We start from the raw sequence: 27,323 nt of genomic DNA, 5'->3' as shown, positions 1-27,323 counted from the left end.
GAGAGAGAGAGAGAGATGGGAAGAAACAGAGTGAGTGTCAGCCTTTGGTTACAGAACCACTGTGCAAGTGAGTGTGGTGTCCTTGAATGTCAAAGGCATGTTACAGTCCCTGAGTTAAGTTATGGTCTTGTGAGACATTCGACATGGGTGCTGGAAACTGAACTCAGATCCTCTCCATAAGTAATACACATTTTTAACCAGAGCTACCTCACCACACCCTCTATCTTTTAAAATTACACATTTACCTTTCCATTTAAAAAGGGAACATCAATCCACTACCACAACTAAATAAAAATAGGAATTATTTATGAATATAAATTTATTATACTTATGGCTATTAGAAAACTATTAACTGAAGCCAGGCATGGTGCTGCACACATATAATCCCAGCACTAAGGAGCCTGTGGCAGGAGGACCAGATTTTCAAGCTAGCCTATACTATATAATGACTTCCAGGACAGCCTGGGCTATACAGTGAGTAAGACTCATCTTAAAAGACAGACAAGCAGGAAGACAGGCAGGGAGGGAGGAGAGAGAATAATGAAGAGAAAGAAAAAAAGGAAAACTAACAAACAAGAAACCACTAACAGAAGCATGCTATTTAGGCCCTATCAAAGTTGTTTATGTAAAAACAAATATTAAAAAAATGTTAAGCCCTGATACATGATATTAAAGGTAACAACATTTTTATAAAATTAAAGATTATAGGACACACATACACACATATAAAAGGACAGTACAATTAAATGTTTTCAGGTTTCTCTTCTAAATTGGAAAATCACTACCTCAGCTTCAATTCTAAGTTTTCCTGCTTTTTTCTGAATTAATCTTAAGAAACCCGTGGCACAGCCTGTCCCTGTGCTAGTGTACTCCATAGATGGAGACTAAACCTAACACTGCCCCTCCTCTCCTGCCCTCTCTCTCCTTTCAACCCTCTAAAACCTGTGCCACTGAAGTTGCAGCATCTTGCCTAATAAAGCCGTAGCCGTATGATCAGCAAAAACAGTGCCCTACAGGTCTGCATGCATCTACTTTCTCTCTGAGTCCTCTGTGCTCTTCAGAGTCCACAGTTCCTCTTCTTGAAATGATTTTGCAGACTGTCCCCCATCTCCAGCCGCCAGGCCTGACTCACTCCCATAGCCCACTTGGCTGCGGTGTGCCTGTCCCTTTCCCTTCTGCTCCACTTCTGCCTTCCCTTCACTGTGACTGGAGAAGAAAAACACTGTGCTATTTATCTTTTCCATTTACTGAATATTTGTGACTGCTACAGTTTGGAAACAATTTGTCAGCACGAAAGTTCATGTGCTTGGTCCCCCCACTGTAGAAGCGCTTGGGAGAGGTGACTCTGTGAGAGGCCTAATGGAGAGTGACGAGGCCAAGCCTCACAGCAGTAGGTTATCTTCTGAGACAGAGTCTGGGTGCTTTTTTCTTACACAATACTTCTCTGGGTCACTCTCTCTCCTGACTATAGCTGATATCCCAGGTCTTCAACAGTTTCAGTTTTTTAAGAGTGAGGGGATCTTTAATAGCAATTTCAAATATCTAAAGCCATTTTGATGGCTGTAAACTTGAGCCCATCCTGGTATTTAACAAAATGATTCCTTTACACTGATCAATTTTGAAGCCACTTACCTATTGCCCAGTTTTATAGTTTTGTTTCTGTTTTCATTAATGAGATAACCAGAATTGGACAAAGTAACATCTGTGTGAGAGAGAAAGAAAGAGAGAGAGAGAGAGAGAGAGAGAGAGAGAGAGAGAGAGAGAGAGAGAGAGAGAGAGAAAGGAAACCTAGCCTCCTGCCTGCTGGAAATGTGTGGTTAGAATAAATACAAGTGGTGCCAAACTGCCATGTTAGAAATGATGCTTTGTTTCTCCTTCTCCACATTACACTCCCTTAAAATACTATCACAGACCAGAAGACTGGAATTTTGTGTTTTCAAAGAATGAAAACAATTTACTTGCTATACAGCAATGGTAACAATGGGCATGCCATAACAGTACCTTTCAGAAAATTAAAGCTTTTATAATGGAACTTTCTACCCAGTATCATTTTAGAAGCAAAAATATCCTTTAAATTTTGGGCTTATGGCTAAAAAAGGTAGCTCAATCAGTAAGTATTCGCCACACATACACCTAGGAATGAATATATATATACATATATACATATATATATATATATATATATATATATATATATATATATATATATACACACACAAATGGGGCTGTGGGGGGGAGAAGGAAGGAAAGAGGGTATGAAAGAAAAAAGGAAGGAGTGAAAGGGAAGAGGGATGGAGGGATGGAGGGATGGAGGGAAGGAGGAAAGGAGAGGAAAAATCAGGGTCTAAGGTGAAGCCTTACATTGCTCCCATTGCTTAAGCCTCAAGTCAAGAGTCCTCAAAACCCTTAGTAAAATCACAATTTGCTAATAACCTAAGAATGTTTGCATTCTATCTAAAGACAAAGGACATTCATCTAAACTTCCATATCCTGATACTTTATCAGTAAAGGGAAAAAAATCCCAAATCCCTGAAGAGGCCCCAAATTTACTCCCACAGGCTCTGATGCTCTAACCTGTACATAAGGAGGACACATAAAGTAACTCTGTGCTTAGTAAGCTAACAGAGCTAACTTTCCGAAATAGTTTTCTGAGATTTCCCTAAGTCAAAGAAACAGGAAGGAAAGTTGATGCATAGTCTATCCCCAGCCAAACACCTGCTAATGTTAGCTCTTACAGGGGGAAAAAAATGTATTTTTTGTGTCTATCTCAAACTATGAGTTGTATTTATAGTTTAAATAAATATTTTCTTTTAACATTTGTGAAACGGGGTTTTTGTAGTATCATGTCTGGGTTCTGAATAATAAGCATCCTTTTATTTGCTAAATCCATTACAAAAACTAATTACACTAGCAAATATACAACTTTTATTGAATTTATTCCAAAGGCAATCTTTCTCCAATGTTAGGTAAAGCCATATACAGCATCAGTAGCAAAATGTTTAATATTATGTTTTTACCATTTTAAATTCTGAACAATTTAGTGGGGAAAAATAAGGGAAAATACTATGTTTATCTTCAAGATTTTTAACATCTATTTAGGTTTTAAAAAAAATAAACTTGGGGCTGGCGAGACGGCTCAGCAAGTAAGAGCACTGACTGCTCTTCCGAAAGTCCTGAGTTTGGACCCTAGCAACCCACATGGTGGCTCACAACCACCCCTAATGAGATCTGACTCCCTCTTCTAGTGCGTCAGAGCAAGCGAGCCACCCAGGTCCTGATTTCAATTCCCAGCAGCCACACACATGATAGCTCACGGCCATCTGTACAGCTATAGTATACTCATACTCATAAAATAATCAAAATAAATCTTTTAAAAAAAAAAACAAAAAAACAACTAAACTCTAGAGGTGAGTACCAAGCCTCCACCTCTCCCAAATCCATCAACAGTCTAACAAGGGTCAGAGGAGACAAGGAGACTGCACTCGGGGTTCCAACAAAGTGCAGATGGATGGGGAAAATTAAACTGGGTACAGCTAACACAGTGCCTATGTGTCCAGGAACAGCGTCCCAACCACTTCACTTCAAGATGCACTAACACTATTTCTCTCTACATTGACTGGCACAGTCTGATTAAGGCTTACATCTTACCCTTCCTTCGCAGAGATCCCAAGAAACTGTAATTAAATGGCACAGGAATATTGCTTTTCACACTATTTCTACAAGTAATATAAATCTGCAGTAGCAGAAAGCACACAGAATGGAAATCTAAATAAGCGTTAGCACAGTCAGGGTTTCCCGGTCAGAGCCTCACTGCTCTAGTCAATGAACAGTTTCCAAACCAAAGGACTATTTACAAACATCCGACCAACAGCACACAGCTCTAGTTCCAGTCTTACATGTTTACAGTATTAACTGGCTGCTTATTTTATATTAATTCAATTAAGCAGGGGAAAAGTTACTGATGAAAGCAAATCCAATGATACTGAGTCAGCTACACCCTATTCTGTAGGCCATCTCCTGAGGACGAGAAGTACAAATCTCTGTGTACTCCTGGCTGTCCTAGACTTACTCTATAGACCATGCTGGTCTCCACCTCACAGAGATCCACTTGAGTCTGCCTCCCAAGTGCTGGATTAAATGCACGTGCCACACTGTCCAACAACAAAATACCTTTTAACCCACATCTAAGTTCCTAAATTCAGTCAGGAAAAATCCAACTTTTATATTACTGCAAATGAAAAATCACATTATATGTCTCATTCATAATAAAACATCACAGTAAAAATAAATGTTATGTAGTTGGAGTCTTTCTTCAATGTTAATCTGAGGTTTAAGCACCTGGGTCTAGAGAGATAGCTCAGTAGTTAAGAGCATGGAAAAGGACTCAAATTCAGATCCCAGTACCTACATCACAACCACACACAACTCCAGCTCAAAGGGACCTGATGCAACCTTCTGATCTCCAAAGACACCTGTATGCACATGTACACACACACACACACACACACACACACACACCTGCACCAGCAAATGTATACTGACAGACATATAAGCACAAACATGCATTCGCTTTCCTCCTGCAAAAAAAACGGGGGGGGGAGAAAAGATTAAAAATTAAAATTCATTCAAACTCTCTCCATGGGCAACAGAAAATTCCAACATCAACAATGAACTATTTAGTGGTAAAACACCATAAGCTCTTTAGGTATCCAATAAAGTAAAAACAATTAAAGAAAAAGAAGAAACATATGATCAGGAAGACCATTTTTAAAGGATATATATAAAAAATTTTAAAAAAGAGGAAGAGCTAGAGAGATACTCTGGTAACTGAAGCATTTTAAATTCTCCCACAGGAGAGTTTAGAGGCAAAACTACTTCTCCATAGCCTGGTCTAAACGGAATAAATACAATCCTGATACTCTTTTTTTAGCATAATGTTACAGTTAAGAAAATAAGCTAATGTTTCTATCTCATACACAGAACAGATGTCCCAGCCGAAACTCTTAAGGTCAGTTATTTATTGCCCTTTTATAATACACACAAAGTTAAGCATATGTACATGCAGGGGTAAAGACACACTATAAAAGTTAACAAAAAATGATAATAAACTGATAAGCAAATGATAATGAACTTGTAAGAACAAAAGATGTCTGAGTGTTAGATCAAAAAGATGTCAACCCCAAGTGTACCCATCCCATACACATTTGCAGTAGGAAGCTAGGCCTGCAGTATTGAGGCATCATTAAAAAGACAGAGACACGGAGACAGACAGAAGAAATCTCTAAACTATCTTTTCTAAATTTTTCATTTTAATTTGGACAAGGTGAATATTAAATTTCAAGAATGAAATTCCATCTTTTGTAGAATTATTTCTACAGAAAGTTTACTCAATCTTGTTTTCAAGCTTAGTTTATATACCTCTGCTTCAACATCAACATTTTGTTTCAAAAGTAACTTCAAAATATCAACATGTCCATTTTGACTGGCAGCTTGCATTGCTGTGTGGCCAGCACACTGTCCATTTACCTAAAAAAGGAAAGAAGAAAATATTAACAAGCATCACAAATCAGAAATAGCTAAAAAATATGGACTTTTAAATCTTGTATAATATATAACTCTTTAAGAGCAATTGAACATTACAAATATCACAACATAGATCATCACAATTATTAAAAAATAAGGAAGACAAAAGCTGTAGTTATTAACTTTGCTGTAGATATTGGTCCTAGTCCACAGATTTTTGGTTATGCCATATTTACATGTTTGTCTCCAGAGCTTTTACATTTGCTTTACTTCTCCTTGATCAAGTATTTATATGTAAATGGTTGATTTCCACAAACATCATATAGTTTCCAAACCTATTTTCTACTGTACCAGTACAGGCATAACAGGGGGGAATACTGAAAACCAGAGATGAAAAGCAAATATTATAGCCGACAACATGGAAAACAGCAAAGGAGCAAGGGGATCCTGAACAAATTAGTGGATACATATAGGACAAAGGTATCCATCTCATCCTCTCTCAAGGCTGACTCTTCACAAAATAGAAAGCCTGGACAGAAGTAACATCAAGAGGGAGTCAGGAGCAACTTCCCAGACTTGCTCCACTCAACTGCACCTCACAAGGATCAACGAACACCAATTCTCTTCAATTATTATTCCAAACTCTATCAGGCAAGCATTATTATATGAAAACCAGACAAGGAAACATACAAAACAAAACTATAAGGAAATATCCCTTTTATTTATTTTTTTAAGTGCAAAATAAAACATGAATTTAGATAAACACAAAAACAAAATTAAAAGAAAAGGTACCAAAGTAAAAAAATATATATATATACATATATATATATATATATATATGTATATATATATATATATATATATAATGTCATGAGTAAGAAATAAAACTAATTTCTTTCATTTGGTCAGTAACAAAAGTGAAAATAGATATATGGTATGTAAAGATATATGATATACATGTGGTGATTTCTTTGTGAACTTTTTATTTCATTTTATTTCATTTCTCTTTTTTGGAGGGGAAACTAGGAAAAGAGATAACATATGACATGTAAATAAAGATAATATCTAAAACCAAAAAGAAAAAAAAAAGAAAAGCTTCCTGTTTAGATGGCTTGCTGGTGGGTCTGCCAGTGCTGCTAGCGTGTTTGCAGTTGTTAATTCAAGTAGGTTTTTTTGGTGGATTTCTTGTGAACTTTTTGTTTTATAAAATTAACACTATACTACCACTAATATATACCAAATATTACTAATATTATAGGCAAATCAAGAAATGCCCTATTAATCAGCATAGATGTTAATAATCTGACTACACTCCTCTCTCATGCTCAACAAAGGCTAGCTGTGCTGCCTTCACTCTGTGGGTCTTCACAAAGGAGGCTGGGTTTGAACACGGCCTTTAAACAGGATTCTGAATTCAGAAACTATCTCAGAGATGGAAGTTACTTACTTTTTAGTGATTCAAGTATCAATTAAGAGCAATGCATTCAGATCTGCATAAGTTTCTGTTCTTTTTTTTTATTGATTAAAGTTTTATTGCATCATGATGAAAAAAGATACATAATTTCAGTTTATCTGAATTTGTTAACATTTATTAAAAATGTATTTTTATCACATTCTTTTTTCCCTTTTGTACCCCAACTCCTCCCAAAGACCGCCCCTTTCAATACCTGCAATACCTTTTTTTATTGTCATATTCTTTAAAATTTATAAATTATAACAAAAATGGGTATTATAAAAGTTGTTTGATATAAAACAATCAATGGAACAGTCTTCTGTAGATGCTTGTCTACAGTAATACTGAAAAGACGTATGTTTTTCTCAATATAAATTTTAAATAACTCCAAACATATTAACTGTATATTTTAAAATAATATATCACTACTAGTTATTTTTAAATGAACATAAGTAGATAAAGAGTCTTTTTGTTTGCTTGTTTTGTTTTTAGTAGAGCTTAAAATCGTGGCTCTTACTATGGTACAAGCCCAAACAAGAACAATTTTTACACATGGTAGTTCATTGTAATAAGGCTGTACTTCAATGACCCTCACATCACCAAAGGATTTTACCTCCATCGTAGCTAAGCTGAGAGTTGACAGTTCTGCTGCACCAAGGAGTAAATTGTAGGCACGATTTTTGGATACAGACTTCCTGCTATGATCAAAGCTATTTGACTGGAGGGATTTTCTTCATTCTCAGCCCAAAGAGAACAGGTTACATTCATTTAAGAAATGATATGTGTATTAAGATGGTCTATCCATAAAGTCATTCACCAACTGTTTCAATGAACAATGGTTCTGCTTGGAGGGTGGTGTGAAGGGTGGCACAGATATTAGGTGAGGGTAAAAATCTGGTTCATTGGCTGTGATGATTTTGAAAAGCATTCATCTCAGAAAAAGAGTAACTTATAAAGTTCTCTTCTTCAAAGTTGATACAATAGTTACAAACATCAAACAAAGCATTCACTCTTACTCTTTGTTCTCTTACAAGCTACCTCCCAAGTTAACTATTTACATTTCTTTTGGCTGTATAATTTTGAAATATGTAAGCTGCTCTGAAAACCATAGCACAGAGTAAAAACATCAAATAATCCTACTAATAGAGAGGCTGAGATAGGAGAAGCATGATTTCAAGACCATTACGTGGTACACAGCAAGACCCTGTCAGGTACAAACAAACAAAGTGTATATGGACTGTATAATATTGGACCTATGTCTCCAATTACCAAATTAGAGAGACCACTGAATGATAGCCAACAAATTTCTAATTCCTCATATTTTTGGATTTGGTATGTTGGTAATATTAATTTTCATTTTAAGAGATATTAAGAAAAAGTAAGTTACTTCCTGTTATTTTTGTTGTTAGAGGTGGAATTATGTTTGTGTGGATTTGTTGAAAGATTACTTTCTTGCTTCTTCTAGGGTGTAGTTTTGCTCCTTACGTTGATGTTTTCCATCTATTATCCTTTGTAGGGCTGGAAAGATATTGTGTAAATTTGGTTTTGTCATGGAATATCTTGGTTTCTCCATCTATGGTAATTGAGAGTCTTGCTGGGTATAGTAGCCTGGGCTGGAATTTGTGTTTTCTTAGGGTCTGTATGACATCTACCCAGGATCTTCTAGCTTTCATAGTCTCTGGTGAGAAGTCTGGTGTAATTCTGATAGGCCTGCCTTTATAGGTTACTTAGCCTTTTTCCCCGTACTGCTTTTAAAATTCTTTCTTTCTTTAGTGAATTTGGTGTTTTGATTATTATGTGACAGAAGGAATTTCTTTTCTGATCCAGTCTATTAGGAGTTCTGTAGGTTTCTTGTATGTTCATGGGCATCTCTTTCTTTAGGTTAGGGAAGTTTTCTTCTATAATTTTGTTGAAGATATTTGCTGGCCCTTTAAGTTGGGAGTCGTCACTCTCTTCTATACCTATTATCCTTAGGTTTACGGTCTTCCAATTGTGTCCTGGATTTCCTGGACACAATTTTGGGTTAGCAGCTTTTTGCATTTTCTTTGACTGTTCTGTCAGTTTTTTCTTTTTTCTTTTTTTCTTTTTTTTTTGGTTTTTCGAGACAGGGTTTCTCTGTGTAGCCCTGGCTGTCCTGGAACTCACTCTGTAGACCAGGCTGGCCTCGAACTCAGAAATCCGCCTGCCTCTGCCTCCCAAGTGCTGGGATTAAAGGCGTGCGCCACCACGGCCCGGCTGTGTCAGGTATCTTCTGTACCTGAGATTCTCTCTTCTATCTCTTGTATTCTGTTGGTGATGCTTGCATCTATGACTCCTGATCTCTTTCCTAGGTTTTCTATCTGCAGGGTTGTCTCCCTTTGTGATTTCTTTGTTTCTAGTTCCATTTTTAGATCCTGGATGGTTTTGCTCATTTCCTTCACCTGTTTGATTGCGTTTTCCTGTAATTCTTTAACAAATTTTTGTGTTTCCTCTTTAAGCTGTTTACCTATGTCCTCCTATAATTCATTAAGGGAATTATTTACATCCTTCTTAATGTCCTGTTATCATCATCATGAGAAGTGATTTTGGATCTGAATCTTGCTTTTCCAGTGTGGTGATGTATCCAGGACTTGCTATGGTGGGAGAACTGGGTTCTGATGATGATAAGTAACTTTGGTTTCTGTTACTTATGTTCTTACTCTTGTCCCCTGACACCTGGTTATCTCTAATGCTACCTGTCCTCGCTATATCTGACTGGGGCCTGTCCTTCCTGTAATCCTGGTTGTATCAGAACTCCTCAGAGTCAAACTGTCTCTGGGATCCTGTGATTCTGGGATCCTGGGATCCTGGGCCTGTTAAGAGTTCCTGGGAGTAGAGCTTCCTCTGGGTGTTGTAGGACTGGTTGCAGAGTTTGCACAGAAGGTTGCTCAGGACATTGGCCCAGACAGACCGGAAGCAACCCGTGCCACTGGTCTGGCGGAGTTCCTGTGTGCCTGGGTCCCACTTGGTCCCAGTTACTCCCCGTGTTGGGACAGATGTGCCCTCCTCACCTCTGATCCTATGATCCTGGGCATGTCAGAGTGCCTGGGAGTGGAGCTTTCTCTGGGTGTTGTGGGACTTGCTGCAGTTTGCACCCAACGTCTGCTCAGGGCACTGGCCCAGACAGACCTGAAATATCCCTTTTAACATGATCATTCATCACAATCAGTGTAGTTCAGGCAAAGAAATGGAAAAGCACATCAAGATTCATGATCAATAAACATGATCATACTACCTCAACAAATGAAGAACCAAGAAATTTCATTAGCATCTCAATAAATGCTAAAAAAAAAAGTACTTGTTAAAATCCAAAATCTCTTTATGATGAAAACTGAACAAACTAAATATTGCTAGAATATATTTCAATATAATAAAGGTTATATACAGTAAACAGGCTAAACGAGGTTTTCAGATTTGAAACAAGGCTAAGATGGTCACTATGACTGTGTATTTATTCTACCTAGTCCTGGTAGTCACAGAGCACACAATCAAAAGGAAAACAAACACACAACAACCACCACAACAAAGGTCATCTAACCTGGGAATAGAAAGTCAAACTGTCATTGTCTGTACGGAACATGTTTTGTAGACAGAAAATCAGAAAGCCTGACAATGTGGCAGATGTCTGTTATCCAACACCTTACAGGCGGAGGCAGGAGACCGTCCAGGGATATACAACAAAATCCTGTCCGGAAAACCCAAGGGAGGGAGAAGGAAAGGAATTTAAGTAAACAAGGAAAAAGGGGAAAGACAGACAGATGGGTGACAACTGTAAAGAATCCACCAAAAAATCTACTTGAATTAACAACTGCAAACACGCTAGCAGCACTGGCAGACCCACCAGCAAGCCATCTAAACAGGAAGCTTTTCTTTTTTTTTTCTTTTTGGTTTTAGATATTATCTTTATTTACATGTCATATGATATCTCCTTTCCTAGTTTCCCCTCTGAAAAAGAGAAATAAAATAAAATAAAATAAAAATAAAAACAACAAGAACAAAAATGAATCTGTTCCCTCCCCCTCCCCCTGCTCACCAACCCACCCTCTCCTGCTTAACAGAAAGCTTTTCAATCCCAGTTACAACTGGGACCCAAAAAGGAACAAAGAATAAATTTGAACAAAGAGGTTAAAGATTTCTAAGATGGCATTCTAAACTGCTGAGGAAAGAAACTGAAGAAAACACATAAATACAGGAAATCACACAAACATCATGTATCACAAGACAGTAAAAGAGCCAATACGAACTATAATGCATCCCACTGACAACTATTGATAGAACCAAAAAACTAAAAAAAAAGAAAGAAAAAGCCTAAAAGCTCTATGAAAACACACACACACACACACACACACACACACACACACACACACACACACGCAAGAGCAGAAAGAACAAAGCAAAGAGTACTACACTACTCTGACTTCAAAATATATTCAAAACTACAATAACTAAAATAGCCAGGCACTTACACAATAACAGATGCAAAGAACAACCAACCCCTGTATACCCAGCTGATTTTTGACACTAGAAGAGGAGGATGCATACTGGAAAAAAGACGGTAGTTTCAATATTCAGTACTAAAAACACTATCTACATGAAGAATGAAAATAGGTTCATGTTCCCTACCAACTGCAAGAGCCAATTCTAGTTGGCTAAAAGACTTCGGTCTTTATTACTATTTTTGCATATGCCTCAAAGTTGTTTTTGAAATGCTCACATCCACATCTGGTCTTTTCAGCAAATCTTCCACTTTAGCCACGTCTCCATTGGCAGCGGCCTTAACCAGCTCTTCATTGAGGTCACCAGACTCTTGGGTTTCAAATAATTTCTTCAGAAGCTGGGAGAGTCTTTCTGCAAGGCACAAAACAAGCTGTTAGTAAAGGAACAGATGTTCTTCATGCTAATAAACACTTTTCTCTGTTTTACTATTTCTAAATTAATGGAATTTCGACTGTGTACAGACAGCTACCCATGCAAGTAATAAGCATTAATTCCAAGCTCCACTAAATTTAACCCCATAAATATTTTAAGAGTCTTCAAATCGTGTATTTCAAGTTGTAAATGCAGAAAATGTGAAGCATTACAGACTAAAATAATTTCAGATTTAGTCACAGTAAAGATACTATGAACATGCTAGCATGGCAATCACACAGTGAGTGATATGAATGAATGCCTTCTAGAGCTTAATTCTACACTCCAGACAATAGAACATTACACCCTGTAGTAAACTCAACACAGCAGCAATTACAACTCAGAAATAATGTACCCTCTAGAATATCGGGGAAAACATTTTTAGGAGGAAATCAACTTTCCACTGAAATTGAACATATAAATAATAAGAGCATGCTCTGTTAAATGCCACTTGACTGTTTTTCCTAAATATTATAACAGAAGATATCAAGTTCTAGTCTTTTAATTTTTTTCAGTCATTATCAAAAGCAAAGTAATCACAAAGTGGGGTTAAAGAAAAAAATCAAAATGAATGCCAAGCCAAATTACTTGAGAGTAGACATTAATTACTCTTCACTTTTTAAGTTTATATGTAGCCAAGCTAACGTGATGCTTCTAGCTCAAAATAAAAATCAACACAGTTTAAGTTACCAGCATACTAGCAATCTGCAACAGGAACTCAAGAGAAAGAAATGTAGATAGCATTACAAAATAAAATCTGAAATTATTGTTTCTTTTTGGATACAGGGTTTCAAGATGCCCAGGCTAACCTCAAACTCAGATCCCTCTTGCCTCTACTTATCAAATATAACCACCATATCTATTAACCTAATGGTTGGGTTTGTTTGTTTATTGGTATATTCCATTTACTACTATGGTCCCCTCTCTTCTACATGGCAAAAGTGCACATGCAGTAACTTAGAAAATGATGCAGAATAAAGCAGATTGTGCACACAAAGCTGGGGTATGTGAAGGAAGGACATTAGAAACAAGTTTAGTCAAGCACTCAGCAAATTTTAGCATATATGGTAGTTTGAATATGCTTGGCCCAGAAAGTGGTACTATTAGGTAGTGTAGCCTTGTTAGAATTGGTGTGGCCTTGATGGAGGAAGCATGTCACTATGTGGGTAGGCTTTGAGATCCTACATTGTTCAAGCTCCACCCAATGTGGAAGACAGCTTCTTCCTAGTTTCCTTTGGATCAAGATGTAGAACTCTCAGCTCCTTCTCCAATCCCATGTCTGCCTGGAAGCTGCCATTCTTCCTGCCATGATGATAATGGACTGAACCTCTGAACCTGGAAGCCAGCTCGAATTAAGTGTTGTCCTTTATAAAAGTTGCCTTGGTTATGGTGTCTCTTCACAGCAATGGAAACCCTAAGACACTATGGGTTCTAATGTTACTGGAACTGATGTAAAAATATACAAAAAAAATACAAAAATATATATATATATGAAGAAAAACATCTTCTAGCAATAATGTTAGAAATAAAAAGTAAGCTAAGAGAGGATTTTTTTGGGGGGGGGGGCAAAAAAATTTTTTTCAATTTCTGATTGAGGTAAGAACTGAACTTCAATTGTCTCTCTGGTACAGAGAAACTTGATATGCCCAAGGAAAAGCATAAATTCATAGAACCTTTCCAGGAGCACCTTAGCTAGAGTAATGAATACTCAGTACACTAAAAAGAGGAGAACTGGAAAGAAGAATGGTAGGGGAAGAAGCAGAGAGGGGAGGGGAGGATGTAAGAAAAGAAAAAAGGAAAACCCTTTGTAAAAGTTTACAAAGTATGTACTCAATGTCCAAGTGAGTCTATGCCATCTGGAAGAAAGCTAAGTGCAGACTTGACCATCTGTGCGTGAGAACTGCTTTTGTCGTTTGTTTTTTTCAAATCAGGGTTTTTCTGTGTAGCCCTGCTTGGCCTGGAACTAGCTCTAGAAATCAAGCTAGCTTTGAACTCAGAGATCTACCTGAGTGCTGGGATTAAAGGTATATGTTACCATGTCCAGCCAGAGATCTGGGTATTATCTTTATGGAAACAAGGCAAACCTACCACCAGATGCATTGCTGATGGCCGATCCTGCAGGCGCCACCTTGGAAACTGCTGCAGGGTTATACGTCCAAGATGTTCCACAGACTTCCACTTTTAAATCACTGTCTGAATAAATCTGTTGTACTCTACCAACTTTACCTAAAGTCTTAAAAAAGAAAAATGTATTATTAAATGCAATCACTACCTTATGTATTTTAAAGTGTTGATTTTTCTTAGTTATGAACTTTAAAATTTTGAGAGATAACAATACTCAAATAGATTATTAGTCACAAACTTAATATTATCTTTTTAAAATATCTGAATAATAGAGATAGCTTAACCATTAAGAGCACTTGCTCTTGCAGGGGATCTGGGTTCTGTTCCCAGCACCTACATGGTGGCTTACAACCAACACTAAATCTACTTCCAAGGGATCAAACACCTTCATCTGACCTCTCCAAGTATACATGTGATACACATACATGCATATAGGCAAACACTAATAAACATAAAATATTAACTACTTTAAAATAAAAATTTAAAGAAACTGCTCTTAAAGAAATAACATGTATATTTAATCTAGTAGGAAAGTGAGCTGTGCACAGTTATCAGTAGCAACATGAGTTCTCACCAGATGACAAACATTGTTCTAAGACCTTTACATTCGTGGGTATACCTAATCCACAAACAAGCACTTTTATTAGCTCCATTTTAAACTCAACTACAAAAGCCAACCTCTTAAAACATTATAGAATCACGCCAACTGAAAATTGGTGAGAATAAAATAGCTGACTAATTCCTAAAGATAAGATTCAACCTTGGACACTATTGGCCTGTTTGACTCTTCCAACTACTTAAAAGGAATCTGACCATTTCTAGACAATGCTTTTGCCTTTTTGCCCATTCCTTCTCTCTCTCTTATATAGATATGGGTACAGATATGTATATACACATATATAGATTTAATAAATACTACATGAAATGCTTTTGTTTCTTTTTCGTCTTCCCTTTGATATTTTATTATGGGAATCTGCAAACAAGCTAAGAGGCTAAGAGTATACTGAATTTTTATGTATTCTCCAATAGCTAAAATTAATTAACAGCTCATGGCCAATCTTCATATATTCCCCTACCTACTCTGCATTATAAGATTACATCAGCCTATACATGCAAAACATATATTAACAGATCTATACTATTATCTACTCACTAAACACTATCACCAATTCTGTATCATAAAGCATAAAATATCAGTTTTTCAATTTCTAGCTGTCACATGAACAACTTTTTAGTTTGTTCAAAATGAGGATCCAAAGTTCGTGAGTTAGCAGTTAAGAGCACACATTGCTCTTGCAGAGTAACTAAGTTAGGTCTGAAGCACCCACTATGGTTATCACACAATCACCTATAATTGTAGCTCTAGGAAAGCTGATGCCTTCTTCTAGACTCCAAAGGCATGTGCATTCACATGCACACATGCGCAGATCCACAGATAGACAAACATAAAAAATAAACCTTGAGAGCTAGAGCAATGGGCTCAGCAGTTAAGAGTCTTTGCTCTTGCAGAGGACCAGGTTCAATTCTCAGCACCCACATGGTGGCTCACAGCCATCCATAATCCAGTTCCAAGGGATCTGATGCCTTCTTCCAACCTCTGAGTATCAGGCACATACATGATGCATATACACTTAAAGACACAAAATAATCCTAAAAAACAGAGTAAGTCTTTTCAAAACTTTCAAAGTCTATATGCTTTTTTTTTCTCGTTATAAATAGTATGAAGAAATGGGATTATGTGACTCGCAGTCTGAATTCTGCTAATTGGTATAGCTGAACAGGCTTCTCTTACCCTTTTGCATGCTGTCAGTGAGAACTCTTCAAGTTCGCTCTTCATTCTTTGAGTACACCTCTACAAGTTCCTGATCCGTTTTTGCTGTCTGGTACAAGGCCCATTCTCACCTAACTTTCTTCTTTAGTGAGGAAGTTACTTGAAATCATAATCTACACTAAGCTGGTTACTGCTACTGCATTCTCATTACTTACAGGTTTCTTCACGGACAAAAGTCAGAAATAGGGTTTTAGTTTATCATGTTTTTATTTTTTAAAAACTTACTTAGTATTTTAAATGAACATGTGCATGCCTGAGTGCATATATGTGAATCACAAGAATGAAGGTGCTCACAGAGGCCAAAAGAGGGCCACAGATCTCCTGAACCTGGGGCTACAGACTATAGTGAGCCAGTTATGAGCACTCTACAACCGAGCTTAAATCTCCCGTTATCATTTTTTTTAACATAAAGTTTACATTGTCTTTAATAGCTATATTTAACTAATATTTTTACATAAATACAAATGTGTCCATACATCTCCTTACTTCTTTATAAAAAAAAAAAAAGACTAATATACATGACTGTCTATTCTGTAGTATGAGTAATATTGAAGTTAGTCATTTGCATGTTCTTCTTCCATACCCCTCCCCCTCCTTTCCCTATATCTTCACACATACATACTTTTAAAAAGCAGACTAAAGCCTGGAAGTGGTAACACACCTTTAATCTTAGCACTTGGGAAGCAGAGGCAGGAGGATCTCTGAGTTCAAGGCCAGCCGAGTCTGCAGAGCGAGTTCCAGTACACCCAGCACTACACAGAGAAATCCTGTCTCGAAAAACCAAATAAATAAATAAATAAATAAATAAATAAACAAGCAAACAAATAAATGGAGAAAGAAAGAAAGAAGAGAAGGAGGAAGGGAAGGAGGGAGGGAGGGAGGGAGGGAAGGAAGGAAGGAAGGAAGAAAAAAGGGAGAGAGGGAGGGAAAGAGTGAGGGAGGCAGGCAGGCAGGCAAGGAGGCAGGCAGAGACACAGACTGGATATAATATTTATTAATGAGCATGACTAGTTGAGTGTAGAATTCCCACACAGTGGAAGCCCTCAGGAATGCAGGGCCTTACCAGCTGTCCTTAAGACAATAATTGGGGATAGATATATTTGATCTCATGGACATCTGGAACGAGCCACTTCTCAGCTAGTATGTCTTCAAATTCATTAAATGTGGTGAAGTCTCACTTCTTTTAGGTATGGATGTTTCAGTGGCCAGGAACTTGACCGTGGCTCTCTACAGGTCACACTAATCATGTGCCTTATTCTTAGTGCAGATAAACATGACCTGGCCAATGTGAATCCTGGCCACTAATGCCTTAGGACTTTTCAAAGGTCCCTGGACCCCTGTCTAGAGCCTACCTGGAGAACAGCACTGGAATAAAAAATAGGCATACCCACCAAAACTGGGTAACTCCCCTAGGGTAACTCACACAAGCAACAGGCTGAGTGTACTACCATAGAGGCTGCTATTTGCAGCCATTGCACAACAGGCTTTCAATAATTTTAAATAATAGTATTTCATGATAGTTAGCCCAGCTAAAAAACAAACAAACTTTTAAACTTCTTGTGTTTCTTCATTTCTGACAATTGCAGTTATGCTGTTAAAATATATAATCACTGTATGTGTTGCCCTTTCAAATTAATTAACCAAATATCCAGTATGACCAGCTAGCAGGTAGTCACCTGGAATGTATCAGTGTGCCATTCTTCAGTAGATTATTTAGATTACAGGATTACAGGAACAGGGCCTTTAAATTCTTCAGAGTCAAAGCAATTTACAACCCCCAGAGTTAAGTCACTTTGTCTAAATATACATTTTCTTTCCTTAATTATATTATCACTGTTTTCTACATGAAACCCTGAGATATTTTTCAATACAAAATGTTCCTTTTCCTGTTACAACCAATAACTTGACCTTTTTTCTCAGCAGTTGGAAAAAATTTTCCTATCCTCAAAGACTCAGTTACTCTATCCAAGTAGGTTCCTGTGTATGTCATGTGCCCTTCCTTTCAAGTTCAGTCTCAAATCTGTTTTCAATTTCAACAACATTTAGCTGGAATTACAAATGTTAGCTTAGTGGTAGACAGCTGGCTGACATTCACAAGATGTTATTTAGCCCAAAAAAGAAAGAAATTTTATCTGTTTCAAATCTTTCACGGGGCTTACATATGAATATGTCAGATACTGTCTACATGTCATTGTCTGTCGAATATACTTTATCTTCAGACTCTTCATGCTTTGGATGCTTCTGTTACTCCTAAGACATTACCTGTGGTAATCACTTGCTGTGTGTGATTCCAACTTAAACATCACCTTTTTTATTCTGTTCAGATGTTCAGACAGCTCTGGCTGTCCTGGAACTCACTCTGTAGACTAGGCTGGCCTCGAACTCAAGAGATCCATTTGCTCCTGCTTCCCAAGTCCTGGGATTAAAGACATGTGCCACCAACACCCAGCTTAATCATCACTTTTTAAAAAGCTTTTATTTGTGATACGTAGTATGCATGTATATCTGTGTGTGGTACATGAGTTCATGAAGAAGTTCATGCTCAAGCACACACACACATCCTCATGTGGATGCCAAAAACCAGATGTCTTCCACTATCACTCTCCATTTTTTTGTTTGTTTGTTTGTTTATTCTTTTTTTGAGACAGGGTTTCTCTGTATAGCCCTGGTTGTCCTGGAACTCACTCTGTAGACCAGGCTGGCCTCCGCCTGCCTCTGCCTCCCAAGAGCTGGGATTAAAGGTGTGCACCACCACCGCCCAGCTCACTCTCCATTTTTTAATTATACTTTTATTTATTGTATGTGTAAGAATGCAAGTGTGCATGTGTGTGCATGTAGGTGTGTGTGCACCCATGACATGGTGTAAGTGGAGGTCAGGGGACAGGTTCCAGAAGCAATTCTCTCCTCCTATCATGTGGATCCTGAAGATAGATTCAGATCATCAGCCCTTACATGCTGAACCACTTCTCCCTAGCCTCTACCTTATCCCCTCAGACAGGGTCAAGTTCTCTTTCTCTCCTTCCTTCCCTCTCTTCCTCCTCCTCCTCCTCTTCCTCCTTCTTCCTCTCTCCCCCCTCGCCTCCCTTCCCTCTCTTCCTCTTCCTCCTCCTCCTCCCCCCCCTCTCTCATTCCTTCCCTCCCAGGCCAGCAAGCTCCTGTGCTGTGCTGCCCGCTCTCTGCTACCCAATGCTGGAGTTACAGATGCTTGGCTTTTACAAGGCTCTGGATGAAGGGATCAGCCTTCATGCTTGCTTCGTAGGTACTTTACAAATGAGCCATCTCCTCAGCCAATCATCACTTTTTAAATGATCTTTTTCTTCTTTTGAATTCTTTCTTGTGTTCAACACCTTGTTCCTACTCTTTCACTCTTCTGTATGTTGGTACATTCTTAATTTATTTTAGCTGATTTTGAATTGCTTGACTTTAGCTTTTGTCAGTTTTCTGTGCACAGCCTTTCTTTGCAATTACATTCTGAGTGATTTTTTTAAATATAACTTTCAATTCCAATTGTTTCTAAAATTAATTTGCTTTAATTAATTAGCTAATTAATTAATTAATTTTATAAGCAAAGCATAATATTTTTTCCCAAATTATTTACATATACTTACCGGAAGCATTGCTTCAGCCCATTCACCATGTCCTCTTTGGAGAAGTTTAATTCTTTCCAGATCATAGCAAACTTGCACAAGATCACCCACTTGAAACTGTGAGGTGCCTCCTTCTGCACCCTGTGCAGCATCCCCACTTCGGACAATGTTTGCCTTAGTGAGAACGGCAGGATTGAAGGTCCATCTACAAAAAGCAGAACCAGGCTCAGAACAAGTAAATTCACTCAATATAGCTTTAAACAGTACAGGGAGAAAAATACTGCACTACTTCAAAACAATAAAGCAATCCTATGAATTACATTCTGAATGATTTATTTTTTTATCTAACTTTTATCAGTACATATAATACATAAGAACAACACTATATGTATCTCATTGCGCACAGAGTTGGTTTCTTCAGAGCAGTTTAAGAAAGTTTCCTGATCACATGTATATATTTACCATTCTGTCTTAGCCAAACTCCCTATCAAGTATATCCATCCCTAATATCACGGGTACTCAGCCTGTGGGTCACGACCCCTTTGAGAGTTGCATATCAGATATCCTATATATATATATGCATATATATATATATATGTATATATATACATATATTTGTATTATGATTCATAATAATAGCAAAAGCAGTTATGAAACAGTACCAAAATAATTTTATGGTTGGGTGTCACCACAACATGAGGAACTATATTAAAAGGATCCCAGGATTAGGAAGGTTGAAATCACTGCCCTATACCACTGCCAATCTCACAGATAAAAGACTATCTAGTTTTAATTTGCCACACATTAATGTTTTCCATAATTGTAACCCTTGTATCCAAAAAAAAAAAAAAAAAATTCTGGTCTGGGGCTCAGTGATAGTCATTGTTGGGCCTCACCAAACCCTGGGTTCAATTTCCCAGAAATATACACAAATCAAATTTATTTTGTTTTTTGTTTTTGTTTTGACAGAATCTCATACAGCCCAGGCCAGCCTCAAACATACTGAGAATACTCTTACTCTTCTCCCTCCCTCCTGCCTCTGTATCACAAATGCTCAGATCACAGACATGTGTCATACATCATATTTACGCAGTGTTGGGAATTAAACCCAAGGCTTCATTCATGCCAGCTGAATGCTCTACAATTGAGCTATGTCCCTAATCAAAAATGATGGCTTCCTTGTTTTACATAAGCATTTCTCTGTGCCACTATCATCTTCCTGACTACTTAATATCTCATCAAACAAATGTACCGAAACATACACAACACACTCCACTTAACTACACACTGAACTCTGGTGCAAAAAAAAAAAAGATATCTTGTCAAAGTAATTCCCAAATTATTTGTATTTTTATGCATTGTTCAGAATCCCAAGTGCTTATCTGGAGTAAGAGAATCTAAAAGGATCTTAAAAAAAAAAAAGAAAAAGAAAAAGAAACCCTGGTCCCAAGAACCATGCAAGTTGGGACTGTGGTTAAGCCAGTATTTCTCAACCTGTGGGTCACTACGCTTTTGGGGCTGCATATCAGATATATTGCATATCAGATATTTAAATTAGGATTTGTAACACTAGCAAAACTACGGTTATGAAATAATTTTATGTTGAGGATCAACACAACATGAACAACTGCATTAAAGAGTCGCAGCATCATGAAAGGTTGAGAACCACTGGGTTAAACACACTCTTGCAGAGGACCTGAGTTTGGTTCCCAGCATTCACAGTCAGGGCTTACAACCACCTTTAAGTAAATTCCAGTGGCTCCAAAGCCCTCCTCTGGCCTCCAATGGCTCCTACACATATATGGTGTACATAAATTCATGCAGCCACATATACACATAAATAGTAAAACATTACAACCATGCAAGCAGATTTTTTTTCTAAAGCAACCCCAGAGCAAAAGGGTCTCTGAATAGTTAATAATCATATTCAAGGATCAGCAAGATGGCTCAGCAACTAAAGGCATTTGCCACCAGGCCTGTCGACCTGAGTTCAAACCCTCAGACTGCCTATAATAGAAGGAAGGAACCAAATTCCGCAAGTTGTCCTCTGACTTCAATGGAAGTACACGTTTACACACACATACACACATACACACACACACAATTTTTTTATAGAACAATACACAAAATTCTACTCTTTCTCATCAGCCAGTGTCCTTTACCTCCCCAAATTACATTGTAGACCTAAGTGTCACAACAGCACCTAAACACAGACGTATGGGCTTAATTCCCTCCCTCTACATAGAGTGCTTCCTACTTCCTTACATGTGTTCTTTCATGGTTTTTTCTGACCTAATTGATATGTTTTAAAATATTTCTAGACCTACTGATATGACTGTGTGCACCCTGAAGATCTGGATACACAGCTAGTGGTGGTGGCAGATGACTGTAATTCCAGCATGGGGTAAGGCGGGAGGATTACTGAGTTTGTGAACAGCCAAGGCTACAACGTGAGTTCAGTCTAAGCTACATATCCAGACCACGTCTCCAAAACACAACTAACAAACATACACATGCACACACACAAAAATACTTGGATTATCACAGAAGATTCCTTACTTAGGCAAACAACTTGATGCAGTTTTCCCTACTGTAAATAAAATCCCTCTCCTAAAAAAAAAAAAAAAAAAAAAAAAAAGACACTCATATTAGCTACTGCCTTTAACTACAGCTTTTAGCAAGGTCCAAACTAAAATAAAAGGTATATACTAAGCCTCCAAGAACTCAAAATCATGATATAGAGTCATTAAAAATTTTAACAAATAGGAAACTTCAAACCATGGAGTGTAGAGGGAAAAGGTTGTCAAAGCTCATAAACTTGATATTTACAGGAAGTAACGGAGTAAAATCTACTGACAAAGGACAAAAAAGGAAAGCTATTCACCACATGTGGGAGCAGTATAAAAAAGATACAAAGGAGGAAATGCACAAAGTCCTACAATGGGTACAGTTCTCCATGCATGCCATACTACACTGCTGATAAGACCAAGGGACAGGCATGTGTCTAAAGCAAGAAAAGCTGTGCAGTTGAGAGAGGATCCCAGAGATATGAGCTAGAGGAATTTCAGTGTTACTGCTCTTCATTCACAATGGATTGTTACAGTCCACCATGAATAAAGAATATTTAGCTAATTTTGGACCTAATGTTAATGGCACATAGAATTGCTTTTATTCAGATTCTGTTCAATAGCAGAATCAAAAACAATTTATAGAACAAAAAGTATATTTTGGGGTTCCAGTTGCAGAGAAAATCCATAATGGTGGAGGAAGAATGGCAGCAGGCAGCTGCAACAGGAAGCTGGGAGATCTCAACCTCAACCATACAAAGGGAGCAGAGCAAACCAGAAGTGGGGAGCTATGAACACTCAAAGCCTGCCACCACTGAAGTGTTTCTGCCAGCAAGGCTCCACCTCCTAACATCACCACCAAATGGGGACCAAACGTTCAAATTCTGAGCCTATGGAGGACGCTTCTCATTCAAACGACCACACTGGCTTTGAAGTTGCAATAATCCTCCTATTTCAATATCCTCAGTGCTGAGATTACAAGTATGAGCTACCATGCCACAGCATCTTAAATGTAAAAAGCTTTCATCATAAGTATATGAACACTAACACACACGCGCGCACACACACACACACACACACACACACACACACACACACACACACGCGCGCACACATGCTCCTCACTGCCTTACCCACATGCTCTGAATTTGTTATGAACTGCCTAAGAACTAACTTCAATAAACTCTGAGTTTCAGCATAGTACTTGCTTTCTTAAGGCTCTTATCTCTGTGTATTAACTTTGACATCAAAACCCAGGACAAGGTACCAACCTATTGCCACTTGGATACTGTACTACAATGTCATGATCTTCATCAATGCCGCAGACAGTTCCAGTTGTAGTTAAAGTCTCAAACATGCCATCGGTCCATCCTCCATGACCATGCTGCAGAGACTGGACAATTTCTAGATCAAGGTCTATATTTACCAGGTCACCAATCTGCAACCCACCAGGATTCCTGTTGCCGTTCTGCTCACCTGGAATTTCAAACACAACTAATGAATGAAAAAAGGCAGTCACTGCAGTATGCAGCTGCAGTCATGCTTGTGCGATCGCTGCCTTGCTATCTAGACTGCTTAGGTTATACTAGGTGGTTTTGTGTATCAACTTGACATAAGCTAGAGTCGTCAGAGAAGGACCTTCAGTTGAGGAAATGCTTTCATGAGGTTCAGCTCATCAAAGTAAGTAAGGCACTTTGTCAATCAGTAACTAATGAGAGGTGGGGGTGATGCCCCATTGTGGGTAGAGGCATCCCTGGGCCTGTAGTCCTAGGTTCTGTAAGAAAGCAAGCTGAGCAAGCCATGGAAAGCAAGCTTGTAACCAGCACCTCTCCATGGCCTATGTTATCATCTCCTGCCTCCAAGTTCCTGTCCTGTTTGAGTTCCTGTCCTGACTTCCTTCAAATGATGGACTATGATCTGGAAGTGGAAGCTGAATAAAGCCCTTTTCTTCCCAACTTGCTTTATGGTCATGGTGTCTCGTCACAGCAATAGAAACCCTAGCTAAGACAGAAGTCTATGTTAATTTTCCATTTCTTTTATTTTTTTTAATCTTCTCTAACTAGTTGTAGTGTTTTTGTGTAAGAGTCCATTTTTTACATTTAGTTTACGCCATTTATTGACCAACAGCTATTCCTAATATTCCCTTAAAAACTTTTTATCAAATAGTTTATTTTTAAATGATGTGATAATTGCATACATTCATGGATACACTATATTTTAATAGATACATATAATGTGTAATGAGCAAATAAGAACAATAAGCATATCTATTACCTCAAATAAAAATCCTTTATAATAAAAGGATTGCAAACTCTCTCTTTTAGCTATTTTGAGATGCAAAACAGACATTACTGTTAACTAAAGTCACTATGCTATGCTACAGGACACGAAAACTGTAATCATGTGAGTATAAGATTTTAGAACAGAGTTCTCAAACACAAAAAAAGTAAGTTAACATAACTCATAAGCTGCCAAAGTACATGGAGCTGAGTGCTGCACCTCTTGTCAAGCAGATGGAAGGCACTGGGCTTGATCCGCAAAACCACAAATCAAGAAGAAATTTCTAACAATATAGTCACACTCAAAAATTAAGTAGAAGCAAAATCTATGAAAGACTACCAATCCTACATCAGAATATAGAGTTCTGGGAGCTGGAGAGATGGTTAAGAGCACTGATTGCTCTTCCAGAAGTCTTGAGTTCAATTCCCAGCAACCACACGGCGACTCACAGACATCTATAATGGGATTCAATGACCTTTTCTGGTGTGTCTGAAGACAGCAACACTGTACTGACATACATAAAATAAAAATAAATACAGCAGGGGCTGGAGAGATGGCTCAGTGATTAAGAACACTGACTGCACTTCCAGAGGTCCTGAGTTCAATTCCCAGCAACCACATGGTGGCTCACAAACCATCTGTAATGGGATCTGATGACCTCTTCTGGTGTGTCTGAAGACAGCGATGGTGTACTCACATACATTAAATAAATAAATAAATAAATAAATAAATAAATAAATAAATAAATACGTGTCACACACACACAGCGCTCTGAAAGATTAAAAATCCAGTTTGTTGGTGACTCCTGCACTGCACCAGAGCTCAGTAACCAGAGTAACTAAATACAGAATCTAAAGGAGAATATAGTTTTCCTCAAATGTGCTTAGTATTTTTAACAAACAAAATCTGCACTTTTGTGTAAGGCCAATTAAAAATAAAGATTCTGGGACAGAGATTTAAAATCATAAAACACTCCACTGAGGGATCAAAATGTTCATGTTGAGTCCACACTTTCCTCATAAAGGCACAGAAGAAAGTAAGAAAGTCAGAGCTAGCCAGAGCATGTGCATTTTCCTACACTCTTCTTTAAAAAGAGATAAAAGCATGCTTAAAGAAAATAGCATGTTTTGACAAAAAGGCAAGTCAAATGAAAGCGCACACTACCAGGGAGGGGAGTGCTTGGAGACTGCGGACCCAGCACAGCACAGCAACAATAACCAGTTTGGAAAGGAAAGCAGATTGGGCTTCTTTACTCTTTAAAAACATTTATGTTCCTTGAATTATATTTACTATATTACCTTGATCTTGAAGCTATTCTTTTACTAAGAAATTAGTTTTATAGTAAGTGTGAGGGTTTTTTTGTTTTGTTTGGTTTGGTTTGGTTTGGTTTGGTTTTTCGAGACAGGGTTTCTCTGTATAGCCCTGGCTGTCTTGGAACTCACTCTGTAGTCCAGGCTGGCCTCAAACTCTGAAATCCACCTGCCTCTGCCTCCCAAGTGCTGGGATTAAAGGCGTGCGCGAGGTATTTATAGTCACAAAATTGTCAAATTCTTTCCTCAGTAGTACGGGAGATACAACACTGATATAACCTAATACAAAAAATGTCAATGGTGTAAGTTCAGTTAAAAGTGTATTAAATATACACTATGACACAAACAGTACATCAATTCCCAAGACATGACATTTCATTCTGAGCCTAAATAAATCGTAAAAAGAAATAATTGTTTTAAAAGTAAAATGAAACGAAGTATTTCTCTATATAACTTTAATGATAATCAATTTTTTCCTGTCCAATTGAGACATTATACTAATTCTATGAACCTGACTCATTATTTGGAAATTTTCTTTATGTGCTAACTCACCCAGCACAGGGCAATGATCTCTGTAGAAAGAGCCTCCTTTGGCATCCTGGACACACTTGAGATCAGACTAAGAAGAAAAGAAACCAGAAAAGTCATCCATTAAAACTTGAAATAAGGCACAGTATGAAGCAGACAAGTTCCACTTAGCACCTATGGCAGAGGCAGTGCTGGGAGAGAGCCAAAGTCAACTCTACTTTCTGAACATCTATCAGAGCAGAAAACTCATCTGCAGAAAGACCTCACGTGCCTGCAGCTAGCTAACTTTGAAGTTCACAGCCAGCACTGGCCCACCAACATTACTTTCAACATAACATGGCACACAATGAACTCTCAGAAACACCCAATATCTGAGGTGTGCACAACACCCTGAAATTTTAAAATAACTATCCCAAATAAACCAAAACTCTCACTATGTTTGATCCTTTCACACGTTTATTACAGATATAAGGCAAATACAAGTCAGAGGGAAATTCTGTAAAAGGAAGCAGCCTGCAGAAGCAGAGAGGAATGGAAGCAGAGCCAGCCTTTCATCCTTCCCAGGTAATTCCCATTTATCCCACTCAGTCCTACAGGAAACCACATTCTAACTTAGGTACCTGAGTGAGAAGATTCCTGTGATTGTGTGCTACAAGAGACATGGGCATTAAGGCAAGCTGGGGTGCTACTTATGAAAGCTTTGAAGTGAATTAAAGAAACCACAAACAAACAAACAAAAGATACAGTAAAAAAAAAAAAGTCTAAGAGTAGCTGGTGTAAACAATGGGTAACTGGCACACACACATAGAACCCAACTCTGAAACAGCCTACCCTGTCACTAACCATGAAATGTGGCTCAATCCCAGACCCAGACAAAGGCTGGGATTAATTATTTTAATGTATTAGTTTGACTCAGTAATCCTACCTCTAGATACCCATTCTAAGGAAATACATCCATAATACACAAAAACATATACAAGCATACGGGCTGCTACTCTGCTTGTAGCAATGGAGAGGGAAAGGTAACCCTCAAAAGACATCTCATTAAATAATAGTATTAACCACATAAGCCATCAATCTGTATATGTTCTTCATTTAACTGCCTGAACCCACACAGTACATACATCTTCATATTAAAGTTTTGCCAGTTAGAATCCCCCCCCAAAAAAAAACACAACAACAAAAAACAAAAAA

The 27,323-nt window shown here is 37.9% G+C and overlaps 1 protein-coding gene and 1 non-coding gene across 3 annotated transcripts in view; both read right to left on the bottom strand.

Annotated features, from left to right (window-relative positions):
* The window catches only part of Mib1 (mindbomb E3 ubiquitin protein ligase 1), a 105,484-nt gene that overhangs the window by 47,198 nt on the left and 30,963 nt on the right, over nucleotides 1-27,323 (bottom strand). For both annotated transcript variants that reach the window (XM_031364963.1, XM_031364964.1), the window contains exons 5-10: nucleotides 26,154-26,220; nucleotides 23,283-23,487; nucleotides 19,466-19,649; nucleotides 13,991-14,135; nucleotides 11,709-11,842; nucleotides 5,419-5,526 (exon numbers count right to left, since the gene is read on the bottom strand). In XM_031364963.1, the coding sequence (XP_031220823.1) occupies nucleotides 5,419-5,526; nucleotides 11,709-11,842; nucleotides 13,991-14,135; nucleotides 19,466-19,649; nucleotides 23,283-23,487; nucleotides 26,154-26,220 (843 nt within the window). The remainder of the gene's footprint in view (nucleotides 1-5,418; nucleotides 5,527-11,708; nucleotides 11,843-13,990; nucleotides 14,136-19,465; nucleotides 19,650-23,282; nucleotides 23,488-26,153; nucleotides 26,221-27,323) is intronic.
* Nucleotides 17,252-17,384, bottom strand: LOC116087871. The gene has a single exon (XR_004117661.1). It is a non-coding gene; the product is annotated as a small nucleolar RNA SNORA70 (small nucleolar RNA).

The sequence above is a fragment of the Mastomys coucha genome, unplaced genomic scaffold, assembly GCF_008632895.1.
Source record: "Mastomys coucha isolate ucsf_1 unplaced genomic scaffold, UCSF_Mcou_1 pScaffold13, whole genome shotgun sequence".
Lineage (NCBI taxonomy): Eukaryota > Metazoa > Chordata > Mammalia > Rodentia > Muridae > Mastomys > Mastomys coucha.
The sequence above is the reverse complement of the archived record's forward strand: the minus strand, read 5'-3'. Positions and strand labels throughout refer to the sequence as shown.